The sequence below is a fragment of the Cuculus canorus genome, chromosome 1 (genome assembly GCF_017976375.1).
Source record: "Cuculus canorus isolate bCucCan1 chromosome 1, bCucCan1.pri, whole genome shotgun sequence".
In the NCBI taxonomy this organism is placed as follows: domain Eukaryota; kingdom Metazoa; phylum Chordata; class Aves; order Cuculiformes; family Cuculidae; genus Cuculus; species Cuculus canorus.
In genome coordinates, this window is record NC_071401.1 from 177374583 (window position 1) to 177394645 (window position 20063).

At 36.4% G+C, this 20063-nt stretch overlaps 1 protein-coding gene across 3 annotated transcripts in view; it reads left to right on the forward strand.

Annotated features, from left to right (window-relative positions):
* Window positions 1–20063, forward strand: part of GXYLT1 (glucoside xylosyltransferase 1) — a 40414-nt gene that overhangs the window by 10122 nt on the left and 10229 nt on the right. For 2 of the 3 annotated variants that reach the window (XM_054080918.1, XM_054080923.1), the window contains 5 exons: window positions 8692–8866; window positions 9774–9899; window positions 10732–10983; window positions 19027–19150; window positions 19455–19627. In XM_054080918.1, coding sequence (XP_053936893.1) covers window positions 8692–8866; window positions 9774–9899; window positions 10732–10983; window positions 19027–19150; window positions 19455–19627 — 850 coding nt within the window. Of the gene's footprint in view, window positions 1–6725; window positions 6785–8691; window positions 8867–9773; window positions 9900–10731; window positions 10984–19026; window positions 19151–19454; window positions 19628–20063 lie in introns of those variants that run through there. The other variant, XM_054080931.1, reaches the window with a different exon arrangement.

Sequence of the window (20063 nt, forward strand, 5' to 3'; positions counted from 1 at the left end):
TTTGATGGTGAAACAATCATCGTTATGAACCCCTAATATCTGCAAAATTTCATGTTTATACATTTTGAAACTGGAAGAAATAAGTTGCATGAGTGTATAAAGGGGATGTGGTGTTCAGATTAATAATTTTGCATTGAGTTTATTTATACTAATATTAAATTAATACCTGTATGTTTTGCTGACTCTGCTTGTTGAATTCCTCAGTGAGCTGTGGAGTGGGGCCTTGACTCCCCTAAACTTTATTTATTTCTTATTCTGTTTAATAAGTTTAGTTGGTTTTTGGGAGGTGCCGTGAGTTTGTGTAAGAGGAAAGTGCACCCTCTTTGGGTAGCAGCAAGCAATTACTGTGACTCAGCACCTGAACCTGCTGGCTAAATCTCATTTGCTTGCATGTTCTGAAGTAATAAGAGATAGTTACATTTTGTTTTCAGCTTTGGATAAGAGTTATAATTTTGTTTAGCTCTCAAACAAAATGTGTGCATTGTACTAGGTGTACTGAGGAGTTGAAGGTTGTAGACCTTTGATACAATCTTATGCTTCAGAAGTGATACTTGGTAGTTGTCCTCAAGTTTGCAGTTAGATTTTTGGAGGAAAAGAAATGAACTTAATTCCACACAAGTTTATTAACCACAGCCAGTGAAGTCTGGCATTTTTGTTTTCTCAGATTGTGTGTGCAGGGCCACTTCAAGATTCTTTGTGAAGATAAATCCTCTTGAAAGCTTTTTCTGTAAAGGAGGCCACATTGTGGTTCTAAATTTTGTGTCTTTTGAAACTGAAAGAATGAGACTTCTACCATAGTATGTTGTTCCAAATAATTTCACCCTGGGTTGACAAAGTCTTTGTGTTCTTATTAAGTGCAATTGCTGTAGTGAGGTTCAGAATAAAGCTGGACTCTGAGGGGACCAGAATAGAGAGAGGAACATGAGAAAACTCTTAAGAGATGCATATCTGATTGAAATTTTAGGATGGCTAACTCCACTGTCTATAGATGGGCCAACAAAATAATGGGAATTCCCATGAGTTTGCTTTTATTAGAAATGGCAGAGTCTGGTCATTGAAGTGTAGTAAATCTTAATCTTGAATCTTCTATTTGCCCTAGATTTGTCAATAAAAAGAGAACAGTGCTATTTATCCAGATGATAAATAATTTTGACAATGTAGATTCTCATGTTCTAGTCTTGCTGTTTCAATAAACTAACCAAATGAGTTTGTTCAGAAGAGCAGGTAATATAGCCAGGCTTTCTTTGACAACAGTAGATAAGGAAAATTTATCACAGTCTTTGCATGTATCCTTCCTCTTTGCCAGTGACGTTTTCCAGACTTTGGAAGACAGTCTTTCAGCTTTTGGATTTTTAAGTCTTTTCTTTGAAAAAACCTAGCTTGTTTTCTCTCCATTTTTAACTTGAATTCCAGTTGGCTTTTTTTCTCCTGGATATCAGAACCACAGGGATTTATTTATCCATAAGAGAAAGAACTTGCCATAGACATTTTTGTAATGCAGCTTGCTGTGTTATTTCCTCTGGGTAACAGCTAGCGTTCTGTGTATTTGTAAGACTCAAGTTAGTGTAATAGACATGTTTAAAACCTATAGAGGAATCTCAGATTTTTTGGGAGAGGTATTTATATTGACTTCAGTATGACTCATGCTTTAGTGAACTCAACGTCATTTGAAATCGATGAGCTCTGAGCAGTTGCTCATTCTAATAATGGATAATAAGGATCTTATCTCTAAGTTAATCAGTGTCAGATATATTGCCTGTGCTGTATGTGGGAAGGATTTTGGAGCTATTCTGTCCCCACATTTTTTTATCACCACTCCAGTTATAACATTATTGAGACAGAATGTCTTGTGTTGTGCTTATAGTACATAATGTTTCTTGTTAGCTTTCACAGAGATAGAGGAAGCATGAAATCACTTTTACATCTAGTGGCATTGTTTAAAATTTTGATAAAATCTATGCTGATAAAGATTACATGAGGCTCAGGTTTTGCATCATCTAGGTGATGCATATCTTTTTTGGTAAACTTTTCAAGGTTCCCAATGTTATTTAGCTGGTATGGCTTCTTATTTCCTACTGAGACTGATCAGGAAGAAATTCATAGGGGTCATTACTGTGGCAGTCTGACCTGCCAGATTTCAGTTGTTGGATGTTGCTTCTAAGTGAGTTTTAACTTGTGTTGCCTGTTTTAAAAACAAATGGCACTTTTTTTCCTAGTGTATTGTGGTCCTGGTGGTGTGGATATGTTGTGATGAATTGTGACAGTCCTGAAAAACAGGACTTCTCTCAACTACCTAGTTCATTGCAGGGTGAGACTTCTGGCTTTTGTAGTAGATTTTTAAATGACTAATATATTGTAATGTAAAACGTAATCTTCTAATTGAGTTTGTAGTTGAATAGATGACATTTGGACATTATATGTGTTGATATCATTAGCATACTTTTACAAAATAAGCTCCGATTATGACCTATTTTTAATTCAGTATTAGAATTTACGACAAGAGAATTACTACAGTCAAAAAGCCGAGTAAAGCCTAGAATTTTCATCACTTTCAAATAGAGATAATTTCTGTGGTTACCTTGATCCTGCTTTTTAGAAATCTTGGGATGATTTAATTGCAGTAGGCTTTGTTGCCTTCTCAGTCTGCCTATTTGCTTTTCTTTTTCAGTGACTAAGGGCTGCTGGGTTAGGCTCTTTAGTGATCGATTTATTTAGATCAAACACAAAGCATTAAAAGAAAAAAGGATGCGATAAGTAAGCCATTTGTATTGTATTTATGTATCTACCATTTGCTTTCTTGAGCCATACAATGATGCCAGGTTTGAAATAATGCAGGTTGATTATGTGAAAATATTTTCCCTGCCTGTTCTTTGCTAATTGTCAGAAAACTTGTGTGGGCAAAATATTTGTGCTGATAACAGGTTAGCTTTTTATATTGAAGAAGAAACCACCTTTGCAATAGGCTTCTGTTTCTTCTTTTATTAAGTGCAAACAACTTAAACGCAGCTGAACTTGGCAGCCTAGTCCATTGATTATAATATCAAGGAAAGTTAGTTTAATGAAGTGTAAGGACTGAGAGACTTTGTTAAGCAACTTTGTTTGGGAGGCTGTGAATATTGCCTGGATCTTGTGCGTTATAGAACATATGGATAAAAGATAAAAGAAAAGCAAGGCTGTAGCTCTTTCAGAAGTAGTGTAGGAAAACTTGTTTTGACATGGAATGATTTTTAAAATGTTTGGTTTTGTTATATACAAAATTCTTACATCCTTGTATTACCATTATGTAGTACTGTTGTGGTTGCACATAAGAAACAATGGTGCAAGTTAGGATGATGGCAAATATTTTTCATTATTCAAAACTCATGCCAATTATATTTAAAATCTTAAGTCCTTAGGGGGCTGGAGTTAAATTTTAAAAGGCAACTGAGGTGAATTTATTCCTTCAGTTATTCATAGCACGCTATGCTTTCCTTTCTTGGCTTCCCCACTCATGTTGAGAGAATAAGAGAGGACAGCCTGCTTGCCAGTGAAGTTGAGCAGGAAGCTTCCTGATGATCCGTAGACATATTCTCAGTAGTCCATCAGTGGATGGGAAAAAGGAACTCTAGTGCACAATTTATAACACAGAATTAAGGCTGAACATGGTTTGTTCCTTCATGGCTTTCAGTAGTAAGTGCCACTTTAGTTGAATGTGCTTTAAAAAAAAGGAAAAGGAGAAAAATAAAATTGCCCTTGGTCCAGTTGACATCTCTCTGAACGTTACACAGATCTCACTGGATGCTCTGACACTGCTGTTTCTCTGGAGGTTTGGAGTTTGGAAGGCAGCAGTGTGTGCCTACAGCAGAAGCTATTGTACTGCAACCTTGGTAAAGCAGGCTTGGATTGGGACAAGCTTAATGATAACAAATTAGATGGAGTTAAATACAGGATTCCTTATGTCTGTCTGGGTGTTCCTGAGGATTTGGTACTCTCTCAGCTCTGCTCTTAGTGTTATGTATGGATAAGAACAGCAAAACCCTGCCTTAACTGTATGCAGGAGCGCCCTGCTGCACTACCATGTGCCAAGTCTCGAGAACAGAGCTGAGATCTTTGTGGAGTTGGAGAGTATTTTGGTGACAATACCATTTCGATTTATTTTTTTTCCAATAACTTCAGTTGGGATGCAGTGAAGGTTCTAGAAGAGTACAACCCATCAAAACATACCTCTGTAGCTTCCTAGTGAACTATTGCTTCATAATTTTAATTGACCTAGAAATGCTAATTAATATGCAGTGTCTTAAACATAGGACAGTGTCTTGACAAACAGGCGCTGGAAAACCTTGTAGATTCATTGAGCATATCCAGCTGTGTTCCTCTGTCAGAGGTTATTAACCCCACAGCAGAATTAATCAATACAGAATGAAGGTCTACACTTAACACAGAAATGCTTAAGGGCAAGGCTTGTACCTGGCCTCATGCTGCTGTTGAGCAGCATGTTTTAAAATATATGGTTTTGCTCTCATAGTGTCAGAGTGGATTACTTTTAATGTGTTTTCTAAACTCATGGGAGAATATGTGGACCAACTGTTCAAGTGTTTAATTTACTGTTCCTACTAGTAATATGTAATTAGCATTCTCAGACAAATAAAGTTCTCTTATTTGTCCCTAAACACTCAAATCCTGTCATGGCTTCTTGTTCAGTATTTTCTGTTGGACTACAGATGCATTCTTTATTCTTCCACTTCAATTACCAGAGGTTCCCTCCTGCAGGAGTTAGGACTTACACGTTATTGGAGGTTTATTTTTCTTCAGAAATTAGGACTCTCAAGTTTTCCTTCTTAGTCTATCCAAAAGCCTTACTAAAATACACTGGTTGTCTCTCCCTCTGTTGTTGCTTTTTCTATCTTTTCCACCCCCTTCTCCCACACCAAAAATTCAGGCTACTAGTATTTAGAATTGTGGATATAAAAATCTGCATTTGTATTTTTGTGTTTTCCACGTAGCATCTGAACATTTATTTTTTTTTGAAAATACCTCCTTTCTTTTGAAAGTATCTTAACGCTATCAGAATCTGGATTTGAGTTTCAGTAAGGGTATTGCTGTGATGCTGGAGCTGTTGTACTCTGATACCAGACTTGCTCAGGTTCAGACATGTTAAAATCCTTGAAAAGTGTATTTTATTTTGCTTATACTCAACTCAACTGACCCGCTAAAAATAAAAATCTGTGTTGCTGAAAAAGCTTGTGTCATTCAGTCATACCAGACCCGGGTCTGGCTAAATGAACCAGTTTTTCCTTTCCCTGTCTTCTGATGAGGTAGTTGCATGACTAACTGCAGTAGAGGGAAGATGGGGAAAAGGGTTACAGAGACTGGAAAACTCAGGAAGAAAAGGGAGCAGTTAAATGTACTTAATTTTGAAAGGGATTAGGAGAAAGGACTGAAGTCAAGTAGATGTAATATTGAAGAAGGGAGTGAGACAATTCATGGCATAGGTAGCTGGCTCCATGGAAGTGCATGTTAATATTGAAGGTGAGACTGCAAGCTCCAGGTGGTAAGCTCTGCTGGACAACATAAACTTTATGCTGCCTCTGGTGAGAGGAGGAGGAAAAGTGATGAAAGGTACTGGCAGTGGAGGATTAGCACAAGAGGTAGGTATTTAGCATCCCTGGTTGAAGATAGGGCGATGGTTTCCATCTGGGAGTAGAGAGACAGGTGTATTTAGAGAGAGGAGCAGTACTGAGGCCTGCTTATTATAAGGATGCTGTGATTGTCAGTGGTCTGTATGAAGGGAGCTCAAATGCAGCTTTATAATCACTAAAGGATGTCTCTTAATAGAATCTGGAATAAGAACCACAATTTTGGAGTCTCATAACTGCTTCTACCACAATATGTCTCTGAGATATAAAATGTCTTATCCCTTCTTAGTCCACAGAGAGGACGGTGGCTTGTGCTTTCCAATGGCTTGCTGTTCCATCTGCTTCAGGGATAAAGCTTTGTGCTGTGGATTTACAGATCAGAGTCCAGCTGTTCCCGATGTTGTGGAAGCTGAAATTCAGTTGTCGTTAGGTTTTTCTAGATATTTTTTGCCTTTTCAGAAAATTATTCTAAAGCACAGATATAAAAAAATTGAATAAATTCAGAAACTTGTAGAACAAATTGTCTGAACAGTGGCTATAAAAGCGTTGTAACATGATCAGTCTTTTTTGTTGTATGGCTTGAAATTTTCTGTTATTCACGGATGTTACTAGATGTAGAAATAATGAAGTATAGTCTTTGAGTCTTAATGTATTTTTGAGTTGCTTTGGTGTAATTTTTGTCATACCTTATGCATGGAAAGCCATGTGTTACCTGTGGTTCAGAAACTTGGCTTTCTGCTTTGCAGCTTGTATAGATTGTGCCCATATTTATCACATGACCTTGCAGTATTGCTGTAGGCTCTCATGACTTCAGGGCTTAATTATTGTAATTCCCTTTCCAGTGGATTAGCGATGAGGCTAATCTGCTGCTTGCAGCTTGTTCAGACTGTGGCACTGCACTTATTTGTGGGTTTCAGCTACCCTCATCACATTCAGCTTGCTTTGTTTTTTTTTTTTTTTTTTTACATTAGCTACTTACTACATGGTGTAATATTTAATTTGTCTTTGTGTATAAAGGTCTGAATGGGTAAGCCTCAGTTATATTTCAAGATTGTTTTTTTTTTTTTTTTCCCTGTTAACCTGAACTAACTTTTCAGGATTTGCTGAAAGATTTAGAAAAGGTTTCCGTCTGTGGATTAAATCATCTGAATGTTGATGTCTGCATATAGGTGTGTATGTCAAGTAGATCTTAAGCAGTCATTAAAATTGAAAGAGCATGGAGAATGATGCAAGTGACTAGCCATTAAATTGCTGAGAAATGTCTGGTGTTGAGAAGCACTTGAGTATCCTAGACATCTCCTTATGACTAATAGATACACCATGATATTTGAGACACCCAGTCCTTTTGGAGTGGCAGCTGTAGGTCAGGTGGGTTATTCTAGAGCTTATTAAATGGCATCATACCTGTGTTAAAAAAATTGAATCAAGCCTTAAGTATTTACTTTGAAATAAGATGAATTTCTGTCTATGTTCCATATCCTGCTTGCTAGATCTCTGTTGGCTTTGATGAAACTTTGCACACAGTCTTGTATGTTAGCATCTTCATTTAGAAGTTTTACTTTGCATCTGAATCCTGCCTGTGAGGTCTTTCATCTATGTGATTTTTAATAATGCCCCAAACCTTGACTTAAGACTGATTGCATATTCTAATTAAACTTTTATTAACTTTAGTTCTCTGGAATGCCAGAGTTTTTTAGTTCTAGGGCATTAAACTCTTCCGAAACTCAGAATGTGTTTTAAATGCAGACATTATTTATGGCATTAAACTTCAGCAATTTTACAGTGATATCTTTGCTTTTATTTTGTCTTATGGAACTCAAAATAATCTGTGTTGCTTTCCTATGCCTTAAAGAAAGACATTTTGCATGATATCTTTTGTCAATTTAAAAGAAAGCTTGTATGCATTTAAACGTTTTGGTTTCTTGAATTGGGGGGAGATTATGTGCTAAGAATCACATTTGTGAATTTGTTTTGAAGTGTCTCTTTATATGGCAAGTTTCTAAGTATGGGTGCTACGTTTGCCAAGCATTTATCTACTGTTACTAGTTTGGGAAAGTCTTTTCTAACTTCAGATTTATTTTTTTTCTGCATAACTTGGAATTAAACTTGTAATTTAAATCTTCAGATACTGAGTTTTGTTAGCCCCCTCCTCCCACAGTCCATGTGAATACCTCAAACACAGAATATTGTTTTGAAGATTGGCTTTGAGTTATGTTTAAATCCTTTGAAAGCTTTTCTGATTAATTCAATATATGAAATCTAGGAGAAGGTGGTTTTAGGTTTAGTATGTGCACTGTTTTTAAAATCTACCCCATATGATACTTACCATGTACTTTTCACTGTAAACGTTGGATAGCTTTTTTCAGGAAGAGGGAAATTCCCAATCCCCACACCTTGCTGTGGTTTAGCTTCAAGTACATGTGTTCAGTGTATCTGAGGAATTTTCCAGAACTACTGGGAGCACAAGGACATCCCACAGGCTATTTGAACTGCTGTTTTTCCTGCTTCCAGCCCAAGCTGTACTCCTGCAGGAAGGAAGGAAGGAAGGAAAGGAGAAGGCTTTTTGTTTGCCAGTGTGTGAGAGGAGCATGGGTTTGGCAAAAGGCCTTAGTGGAGCAGAAAATGGACAAAACACCTGGATCACTCAGAGATTCTTAACAGAACCTCTTAAAAGTAGTTTTGGTTTTGATTTTAACTCTATTGCTGTACTGAGGAAAAAAACTAGTGCATGCAGACTAGGGTGCTGCCAGCCTTTCACATTTCCATGTAACTTCATGTGATCTTTCTTCTAACATATCTGTTTGGATGGAATTCCTTGCTAGTAATGGATAGTGAGATTACTAAACAAATATTTGCTTAGTTTCTGATCAGCTCTTCCATACATAGTCTGGGATTGTGGGAGTGAATACGAGAAGAGTTCAGGTTCAACATAAGCCTATGTATGAGATGTAATGCTGTAATTTGTATGTTTTGTTTGAATTATCCTTTCCTGTTAAGTTATGTACTGCAGTAAATAGAGATTTTCTTTAAGCATGTGCTAGAAATAATGTCAAATGAAAAAATATTTTTGTATCAGATATAATTATATGAAAACACGTTCTTCTGAGAAAATGCATCTAGCAGTGGTTGCCTGTGGTGAAAGACTGGAGGAGACTGTTACTATGATGAGATCAGCCATTATTTTCAGCATCAAACCTCTTCAGTTTCATATTTTTGCTGAGGACCAATTGCATGAGAGATTCAAAGACATAGTAAGTACCCAAATAACATATTAAATCAATTCGTAGTACAGTTAGAGAAAATGCCATAAGTTATTCAATTTCTTGGGTAGTAGTTGTTGGATATAGTGGCAGAAAAACAGGATCTAAACATCAGGTAAAATTTGAGTCTCTTGTAATGTTGGATGGGGATTTTTGATTTTTCTTTTTCCTGTGGAAAAATGCCAGTTGCCGATGTCAGAGCTTTTCATAGAGATGGAGGGAAACTTTAGTTAGCTTGTGTGAGCTTATTTAATGGTGGTTTTACAAGAGAAAATGGAGATCTGTCTTCTTTTCTCTGCATACTTACAATATGAGTTAGCTTTACATTGTCTAAACAAACTCTTGGTAGATGTGGTTATGTTTATTATTAGTAAATTCCAGTTCATTGATATGACGTTATGACTGGAATAGCAGTATTAGAAGTTGACAAGTAATATCGCTGTGTTTTACAATTTTTTGTGCTTAAAGTGTCATACTAATTGATGACACTAGTATGTTATGCATAGTAATATGTACATATACACACTATGTAATGGGAAGAATAACTGTGGCAAAAACTGAGTAAGGTTATTTTAAATTGAGAAAGGCATCTTTGGAATTTCTCCTTTGGAAACTAATTAAGAGGGGGAAAGTTTTATTTGATATATTTACTTTTTGTAAATATTAATTTATTTTGTATATGGTCGAATATGATGTATTTTCTTCATAGGGCCTGCAGGTGCCACTTTTTTTCAAGTATTTTGAATAGATGGCAGATTCTTGAGTTTCAGGAAGCATTTATGTTACGGAAGAGAGGTGTTGCAGTTGTGTTCAGTTAGGGGTTTGAATGGGGGGGTGATTTCTTTTTTGTGATAGAATTGAACTGAAGTAATTTTTGTGATCTCTTCTTTTCACATAGCTTGATGACTTCCCCTATGAAGGAAAAGTTAATTACACATTATATCCAATAACATTTCCAACTGAGAGTGCAGCAGAATGGAAGAAATTGTTTAAACCATGTGCTTCACAAAGGCTATTCTTGCCAGTAAGTTTTTCTGTAATAGGGCAATAAAGAAGTCTGTTTATGAAGCATCAAGCTGTCTGTTAATCTAATTTCTGCTTAGTTTTAAATTAGGAACTACCACTACTCCTAAAAGTTACTTTTGTAACATCCAACAAACCCCTCTGAATTGAACCTTGTTTTTGTGACACTAATACACTATGGAATAAAAGTCCTTTTCTCACTGGCTGCATTTTGGCAGAGAATCCGCAGCAAGAGGTACAGGCCACATAATCCTCTCAGAGGCAAGAAGGATTTATAACACCTAATCTCCTCATTTATTTGGAAAGTTTCCTGCATCTGTGGGTCTGAGGAGTGTTAGAAAAACAGGAAACAGGAAGTGGGCTAGTGTTTCGGGAGTGTTTTCTTCAGATTTTTCTTTGCTCGTGCAAACACTTCAGAAATCATACTTCAGGCTAGGTGAATTATAGCAGTAGCAGCTATCTCCCAAACATTGTCTCTTTTGGGGCTCCTTTACACCTCTCCCTTATTTGATTAGATGCAAGGGGACAGGAGGTCCTGTTATGATAATGCTTCACCTGGCCTGCAACCTACTCCTGAAGAGCCCCAGGGTATAAAATGTAGGCTGAGTGCCTTTACTTTAGTCTTGTATATGAACTTTCTGTTTCACTCTATAAAAATTCTTTAAAGTGAGAGAAGAGGTAATGTTGGCAAATTTATTGACCTCAACATGTCAGTCTAAAGTGAATTTATCTGCATATATCACAAACGTTATAAAATTTATTCTGTTATGGCAACAACTTCTGTTTTGTTCAGTAAAACTTAAAATTTGGGTTTAAATCTCTTTCCCTCACAGTTAATCCTAAAAAATGTGGATTCGCTACTCTATGTTGATACTGACATCCTGTTTTTGAGACCTGTTGATGATATTTGGTCTTTTCTGGGAAAGTTCAACTCCACACAAATCGCTGCAATGGCACCGGAACATGAAGAGCCTCGTATTGGCTGGTATAATCGCTTTGCTAGGCACCCCTATTATGGAGTAACTGGAATAAATTCTGGAGTCATGTTAATGAATATGACTCGCATCAGAAGAAAGTATTTCAAGGTATGTGTGTTGCCGTTATTGAATTTTCTGTGGTTTTACATCTTTTAATTTTATTCATGTTTCAGATTCAGGCGGGATAATATTTTTCAAAATATTTTTCATGTGATTGGAAAAATGCTTTAAATTTCAAATGTGCTTCATTGTTTGATATTGTCTTATTTCTGAGAGATCTTGTGGCTTGTACAGTCTGCTGTAAATTACACTTGTCAGTAGATATTCTGGTATTTTTTTTTAACCGTAGAGGTTTTGGAAAATGGTTCATGTAGGCTGTAAACGTAACTTTAAAAATGTGTGTGGTAGTATGACCACGAGGTGGTGCTAAAACATTTAGTAAGTTATTTTAACCATACAGTTTCCAAATTTGATCTTTTTCATTGTGACCAGGTGATTATCACCTTAAGTATCATTTTATTTACTTTAAAGTCACAGATTTTGTGGAGAAATTAAAGTACTTTTTAAAGCAGTGTGTGCAGTAGCTTTCAGAGATGGGAAGGTTGTTCTTATGTGCTTGAAACACAAGTACAAAAGCAGTCCTATGTGATTATACTAGGGGAAAAAGTACTTCTCTAGTAAAGATAAGTTTGTTTAGGGAAAAATAGTCATGCAGTCAAAAACTGCTGAATGGTGCATCCAAACGAGGGACAATATAAACTTCAGGGGAAAATACTTCTCTATTTCCAGTTTAAGAAAGGTTTAGCTTTCATCTTAACATTCTTGCTATGTATTGTTGTTACGGAAATACAGAGGATTGGAGAATGGATTATCTCTGCTGTAGTTGAAGTAGAAAGTTACAGTATATAGCTGTAGTCTGTAACTGTATAGTGACAGTATAAGCTATAGTCTGTAGCTGTAGTTTCCTCAAGAAGAAAACTTAGAATCATCGAATGGTTTGAGTTGGAAGGGACCTTACAGATCATCTAATTCCACCCTCCTTGCTATGGGAAGGGACACCTCCCACTAGATCAGGCTGCCCCAGGGACAGAATCACCTCCCTTAACCTGCTGGCCACGCTTCTTTTGATGGAGCCCAGGATACGATTGGCCTACTTGTCTGTGTGTATCATCAGTGGAATCTTGCATTGTCTTCTTTGTTTGTTTTCCTGATCTGGAGAAATGAAAATATTGAAAAGTAAAACGAGAAAAATATGGGACGGAAAACTGCACAGATCTTAACCTCTGAAAATGCATTTCTGTGTGGTCCGTTACTTTTATGTGGTAAACTCTGAGATAAGGTTGGTCTTGCAATTATAATGTGTAGGAATTCTAGTTGGTCTTCTCAGTATAACTTAGATTATGAATTTATTCAAAATTTATTCAGTTTTGCTAAAACTGGAGTGAAAATTTTCAGAAGTATACAGAATACTAGAATTATCTTTCAAATTAAGTGCAGTTTGCTAGAGAACAAATCTTTTTTCCTCTAACACCTGGAACTGATGGATTCTTAAAATTTACGTGTTTATATACATGTTTAACTTGGTGAATGAATATTTTGAAATTCAAAATGGAATATTGCCCCTTTCTGATGGTACTAGAGGGCCGGAGTATTTTGCAGGTCTTGAAAATGTATGCTGCATATTCCTGATGTTGCTATGCTTTATATATATATTATGCTATGAAAAACGTTAGATTGCTAAACCAAAAATTTGGAGGTAGGGTTTTTTTATAATTTGTCTTTACTATGAGGTGAATATCTGTGATTTATAAGATGTCAGCTGTAAAGCAAGGCACAAATCCATATGCTTTTCTCATGATTCTGGTGGCAAGCTTCAGTACACCTAATGTGATGCACAGTTTCTGGTGAAGTGGGCCACTGAACTTCTTTCTGTAGTGAGGAAGGTTGTGTGTCATAACTAGTATGGGAAATCGGAGTAAAAAAAGGTCTTAAGTTGTCCAGAAAACATTTGTCTTAATGCATTTTCTCACATTATTCAGGATGTACTGTACTAAGGAAGTCTGCTTGCTGAGTTACAGGCTTGGCATTCATACAGTTAGGGAAAAGGATTTGAGATTGGAGTGAGCTACCCAGTGCTGTGCAAGTATGCTAAATATTCAGAGTTATGAAAAGGCTTTTGAGAAGGGGAGGCAGAAACAGAACAAAGCTTCTCAATAGCAAAGCAAGTGATTCAAAGCCCTTTTTGATAGCTGTAGTTAACAACAGCAAAATAAAACAATTAACCTATTCCCCTGCTCCACTTCAGTTGTTTTAAAGGTTAGAAAACAGCATTTTCTGCCTTAATTATTAGTCATCGTTCTTTGGCATCCTTCCCAGGGCTCTACTGTCACTTCAAACTTAGACTTCCCCTTCCATGACTGATGCTTATATACTTCTGGCCTTTGCTTTCATATGTCTTCTGAACTTCATATTTGTCCAGGAATGCTTGTATGCACACGGTGGCTATTGCTCAAACATTTGAGACTAGTGGTACAATTAAAGAAATTATTTTGTTCTTACTTCATAGTAAAAAGTAAAAAAGAAATTAAAAAATAGGTGTGTTTGTATACCTGTGGGTTTTTTTTTTCCTGTGTGCAGCTTTTAACATGTTTGCTGAGAACTTATTTCTTGCATTATTTCTTGCATGAATTTCATCTCTTTTGTTTCATTCCTGTACCTTTTTCCACCCTCATGTTTTCATCATCCTATATCATTCATCTTTCCTGGAGTCTTAGTCCGATTATCTTGAGCAAGAAACACAGATATAATGTTTGGATGCATGGTGTTTTGACATATATGGCTTTTCTGGTTCAGCTGAAGCAAGCCCTCTTTGAATACTCTTCTTGATTGAAAACCTCACCCCCGTGTCTTTCAGGCACTTGTATTACAAATGCTGAGCAACTAGCTGAGCACCCAGATGGTTTACCTCTGTCTTTGTATGTTTCTCGTAAGTGTAATGTTTGTTATTCAAGCTTTGAATTTGTAGAGATAGCTACTTGGTCCAGTGTGACTGGCTTGCTAAGACTCTGTATTAGACCATATTACCAGTGAGCAGCATGGTTTTTTCAGTGGAGATCTTTTGACATTGGAAGGCTCAGAATTGTTTCTGATGGGAGACTACCTCATGATTTCTAATCTGTGCTACTGACTTGGTCCTTCCACCTACTGGACTCGCTGGAGAAATGTCCTGTAGTATCAGGCCTGTGGCAGTGAACTCAGACTGGTCAAAACAGTTTGAGGATGTCTAATCAGAGAGCTACTAGGTTACCTGAAACATAGGAACGATAGAGCTTGATTATTCTCTTCTCATATCATAGCTAGATAGTGCAGTCTGGGTGATGGCTAAGCAGGAAATGAGTTTCTGTTATACAGTATTGATTGGTGACATCTTGGCTTAGAGAGTGCTCAGCAAAGAGACAGTTCAGTTTGTGCAGTATATGGAGTGTGATCACTTGTGGACCATCACGACGCCCTAAGATACATGTCATTTATTACAAAAACTCCACTGTTCATGGAGACTTGCAGAGACTTTGTTTTCATCTGGAGGTTCCTTGAATGTCTTAAAAATAGGGATCGTCAATACAAGAAATTGCAAAACTCACAGCAAAACTTTGAAAAGGGTGTAGTTTAGTTGAGACTATACACAGTAAGCCTGGTCGCATATTGTCATCCCATGTGACTGATAGCAAAGGAACTACTAGTCTCGAGCCTTTAAAAGAGAGGTAAACCAAATTAAAGGCTAGGGACAATCTTAATACCCTTTGTTGGCAACACTGCAGATGCTTTTGGACCTTACAGTTGCTGTCCCATGTCTTGCCCCATTAAGTAGTCTCATCAAATGCAGTAGAAATAGAAGATGCTTCATTGTCTTATAGGAAGGTCCAAATTTGTTTATGTTTATTCAGCAGACTCAACAGATTCCGCAAGGAGTATATAAGTTCTGGGAATTTTGTATTTTTAAAAGCTGCCTGTAGACCTTTTTGTACGACTGTCTAGTGGCTAGAGCACTTGTGGAAGTTTTGGATCAGGGTATTCCTCCAATACGATGCATTAAATCTGTGGGTTCTTTGTCTGTTGTAGTTTATTCAGCCTGAAATTGGAGACTGAGCTGCTTGAGGCCTTCAAGCATCAAGCATCTGTCTTCTGTTGTCATGTGTGTTTCTAAGAGTCAGGAGGAACAGAAGATAAATAAATGAGAGCTGTAGACTGTAGCCAATGGTTATAGTGCTCACCTGGATAGCAGAAAACCTGTAATTCCATGTATTGCTCCAGGATTAAGTCATCTTTTATCCATTTATTTATTCAAGCCTCTGTCTTCTCAGGACTGTCAGGTCTATTCATTTCAGACAAGTACCCTAGCTCCTTGGCTATCTATGGTGCCTAATGGAAGTTGTCACTCCTAGTCCTGTCTTTCTTATTTGTTTTGTGTCTTTTGAGACTGTGTGTATATACAGTACTAATATATACACTATATATATGCATATATACACACACGTATACTTGTATATGGATACATGTGCACGCACATATATATATGTTATTTGATGTAGTGTGGACATTAAACTTCATAACTGGATATTATATCCATAATAGAACTGGTAATGAATCTTCTAATGGATAATGTCTACCTGTGCTCTCTGCTAAGCAGCAATTAGCAAATGGAAATGTAAAACATGCAAGAGTGTTTAGGAGATAGAGGAAGTAGTGGGTGACTTTTATTATATTTTATTCATAATTTATAGATGTAGATAATTTTAAACTCCAAGGCATGTAGCAAATAACACCAATACAGTGTTTTAACAAAAAGTTGTACACCAGTGGGGCTTTGTGGATAGAGAACAATTACTTTTTATCAATTTTTTTGAGAAACTTTAGTTGTGATACCTAAGATGTGGGCACTCGGGGAGAGAAATGAGCTCTCAGAAAATCAAACAAGCCCCAAAGTAGCTCCAAACAGTGTGTGCAAAGGAGAGGTTCGTGGGTATGGTTTAGAATGCTTTAGACAAAAATAAATAAAAATAGTTCAGAGAGTTTCTAAGACGTAAGCCATTATACACCTTGGTTTTTTTACCATTCAGTATTGCTTAAGGCTACAGTTCCAGGAAATATGGTGAGGCTGTGCAAAAGCTAATAGCTTCCAAAAGGAATGTTCCCATCTTTTACCAGCTGCTTTTTCCCTGCTTTTTTAATTTACTTTGGTCTAGCCTCTGGTCCCTGTTATGATTCCATTAAATATGTTAACAGTAGAAAAGAGAGATCCTTCTGCTGTGATTTAAATCAGCACACAAAAACATGTCATGTTAGCACCACACTGTTAGTGCAGGGACAAGATGTAGTTGTGTAAGCAGAAGGAAAAAGGCTTCCTCTCATTAAAGACTAAGGAAATTTAAACTGATCATCTGTTTGTGGTACACAGCTGCAGTTTGTTTAGGTATTGCTGTATGATTTTATTTTTCCTCAGCTTTATATTCTCTATTCTAAATAGAATTAAGAGAGCAGCAATACTAGGTTGCTACGAGCTTAGCATGACAACTCTTTGAAGTACAACTTCAGCCTTGGCCAGGCAGAAGTCTTCTGGGACAGAAATTAGTAATCACCAAACTAATTACAGCACAGCATCCAAACAAAAAAAAAAACAAAAAAACCCCAAAAAAACAAAAACCACAAGCAAACAAACAAATGCATAGGGGGATATCTTAATGTCCTTATGTATATTTTTTTCTACACCAGTTCTTCTGCTCAAAAAACCCTGTAATCTTGAGTGTTCATCAGAGCCTGTCTGTATCAGCCTGATGGCATCACAGGAATGCCCACTACCATTGAGGTTTTTTTTCTCGTAACTATCTTTCATCTTTACAGCTTGTTTAGTTTTGGAGAGGAGGTTTATGTTCTGGAAGTCTTTTAAGTTATCATAGAGTTTTTTTCTCATATTTACTTGAGTTAACTTTTGAACATCAATTCTATCATCAATTCTGATTGTACTTGAGCATTCTAATTCTTGTGCTGTTTGATCTCACTTCAAGTTACAGTAGAACTTTAAGGGAGGAGATTGTGTAAGTATTCAAATATTTTTGTTCTGTGATTCCTAGACTGGTTTCATTATACATCAGTATTAGTAAATTAATATATAATTCTTTTCCATTTATGCAAAAGTTATTGAAATTTTACAGTTTCCAGTTCTTAAATCTGATAGCGCTATTTGTCAAGTAGTGTTGCTTCTAGACATCTGGTGGTGTGATGTATGCCATTAACTGCTTTGCATCTCCTTGGGATATGCTCTGGATTTCACTGCTATTAAAACTATGCAAGTTAAGTGAAAATTATATGATATAATGACTTTAACAATTTAAAGTAATATAAACTTTGTTTACTACTGTACATTCTCTTATTGTGATTATCCTTATATCAGTAAGCTAATTTAATTATGGTTTTAATTTATAGAAGTCTTAGCGTTGAGTCTGAATTTAAACCTTAGTTGCGTATTCTACGGATGGCAAAGTTCGGATGAGGGAGTAATCCTTATCCACTGTGATTCAGTCCGGTTGATTTACTTTTTAGAGGGTTTTAGCATGCTGTTAAACCTGTGTTTTCTTTTGTTTAATCACAATTCACTGGCCTCATGATAATTCTTGCTAGAGAGGAATTCTCTTGTGTTTTTCTTACGCCTGCTCTCATCAAATATTTGCAAGCTGTAGTAGTCATAAATTTTTTAGAACAGAAGAGACTGTAATACTCCATTTGGCTTCTTACATAATATAAGCTATACATATTTTTTGTATTCTTCTCTGAAATCTGGTAGTGTTTCTTTTTTCAGTCTTCAGCTCTGAAAGCCCTTTGTGTTTGCCTGAAATGATTTGAGGAAAGACTAAAATCTGAACTGCTAATTTTTTGCACTTTCCAGCTTGCCACTGGGTAGCTTGGAGAAGTCTCTTATACTACTACTCTAAAACTGAATATTCTGCTTCTGGTACTCTTTCCGTTTCTTAACGTGATGTTTCTGTATACAGATCCCAAATCATACTGGAGTTCTAATTTAGTTTTTTTTTGGCAACTTGATTAAAAAGAATCAAAGTACAATCTTGTAGTTCTTCAGGAATTTTCTCACTTTGGGACTTACTGGTACTCCATCCTCACTCTCCTGTCTGAAGTAGAAGGTACTGAATGAGCAGCCTTGTTCCATTTATGTTCTAGTTAAGCTTAAATGTGGTGTAAAGATAAGAAATTAGCTTTAGGCTTTGTAACCTATTATACTGCAGATGGTAGGTAACTCCTCAGTAATGTGCAATTCTGTATAGGCCAATGCTTATTCCAAGTAGCATCTCCTCATGCTTATTCCAAGTAGCATCTCCTCAGCCAGAACCTTAGAAGAACTCCTTTTCCTTTTCCTTTGAAGTGATTTTGCTAATTTAAGAATTTGGGAATTAAGTAACAGCTGTTGGTTTAGAGTCTTACTGCCTTTTGCTAGTGAAAAGTTGAGCCTTTGCTGTGAAAGTTCAATTCAGTAACAAAAAATTAGTTCGATTCAATGAAAATTCCTTTGAAAACCTTTGAAGGATTTCCATAGTTTTGTACTGTGCTTTGCAGCCAATATTCTTGACCTGTATGTGTTTGGAACTATTTAATAATTAATTTTATATTGATTTATTTTGAATTCTCGAAGTTAACTTCAGTACCTGTATATATTATCACTCTGTAGTAAAAACAGAGAAAGTGCATGGAGTGTGGATGCTTAAGTAATGCCCATCTGCTTACATGCATCACTTAAATGCAGTTTTTGTGTTAGATCCTACTGCTGTATAAAAAACCCTTGCTGTTTCTTAAATTAAAAGTTCTAAGATGTTTGAGGGAAATCTTAAAGACAAAATTTAATGTGGCAGTTAAATAGGAGACGCATATAATTTTCCTTTTAAGATAATTGAGAAATAAAGCATGTTGGAGATGCCCATAACTGTTTTCCTTAGATGTGCTTATTTGTTTAAAAGAAAGAAATCATCTATACACTTGAGATTTATAACTTTGCAAAGTAAATCACTGTGATTCTGTAGGGTGTTTCCTTCTTTACAAGTATAATTGTCCTAAATGTGTGTTGTTTTGTTTTAATTTGTTTAATAGAATGATATGACATCAGTCCGGTTACAGTGGGGAGAAATTCTTATGCCACTGCTAAAGAAGTACAAGTTGAACATAACATGGGGTGATCAGGATCTATTGAACATTATGTTTTTTCACAATCCAGGTAAATACACATGGATTTTTAGTCTAACGTGGCAAAGTTGATCTTTTCTGTGGTGTTCAAAAATCCAGAAACACACTCTTTTAGCAGGCTTTTCAGGGAAAGTATTCGAGGGCCTTTTATTTTGTTTTCTAAAAGTGTTTGCTTTGAGAGACAGCATTGGAGCTTGCTGTAGTGTAATTCGTTGTAAGGTTTTGAAACAACTATACAGAAATTTATGAAGCAGCCTTAAGCAAAAAAGAAACAATTAATGCATTTCCTGAAAAAAATTTGATGTTTAATCCAGAGTTTGCGTTTTTCTGTACAGAAAGTCTTTATGTCTTTCCTTGCCAATGGAATTATCGGCCTGACCACTGCATCTATGGAAGCAATTGTAAGGAAGCTGAAGAAGAAGGTATATTTATTCTTCATGGAAACAGAGGTGTTTACCATGATGATAAACAACCGACTTTTAGGGCTGTCTATGAAGCAATAAAAAATGTAAGTGTTTCAGCATTGCACTTGTGCTATTTTTTTAAAAATGTATTTTTATCTACAGTACTGCATGTATTTTGTAGGTTTTGTTAAAATTTACCTTGATTGCAACTAAGTAATTTTTTTCTCTTCTCCTCTTTTCACTCATTTTTCATTTGCTGCTTGGGTAGGATTGCACTGCATTCCGTTTGTGATGAGCATCCTTTGAAACACTGTGTAGGTGATCATAGAATCATAGAATCACCAGATTGGAAAGGACTCACTGGATCATCAAGTCGAACCATTCCTAACACTCGTTTAAAGCATGTCCCTAAGCACTTCATCCACCCGTTCCTTAAACACCTCCAGGGAAGGCGACTAGACCACCTCCCTGGGCAGCAGATTCTAAAACATTGCCTGTAGTTGTCAATGTATTTAAAAGGCTTAATTCCCGTTCCTTTAA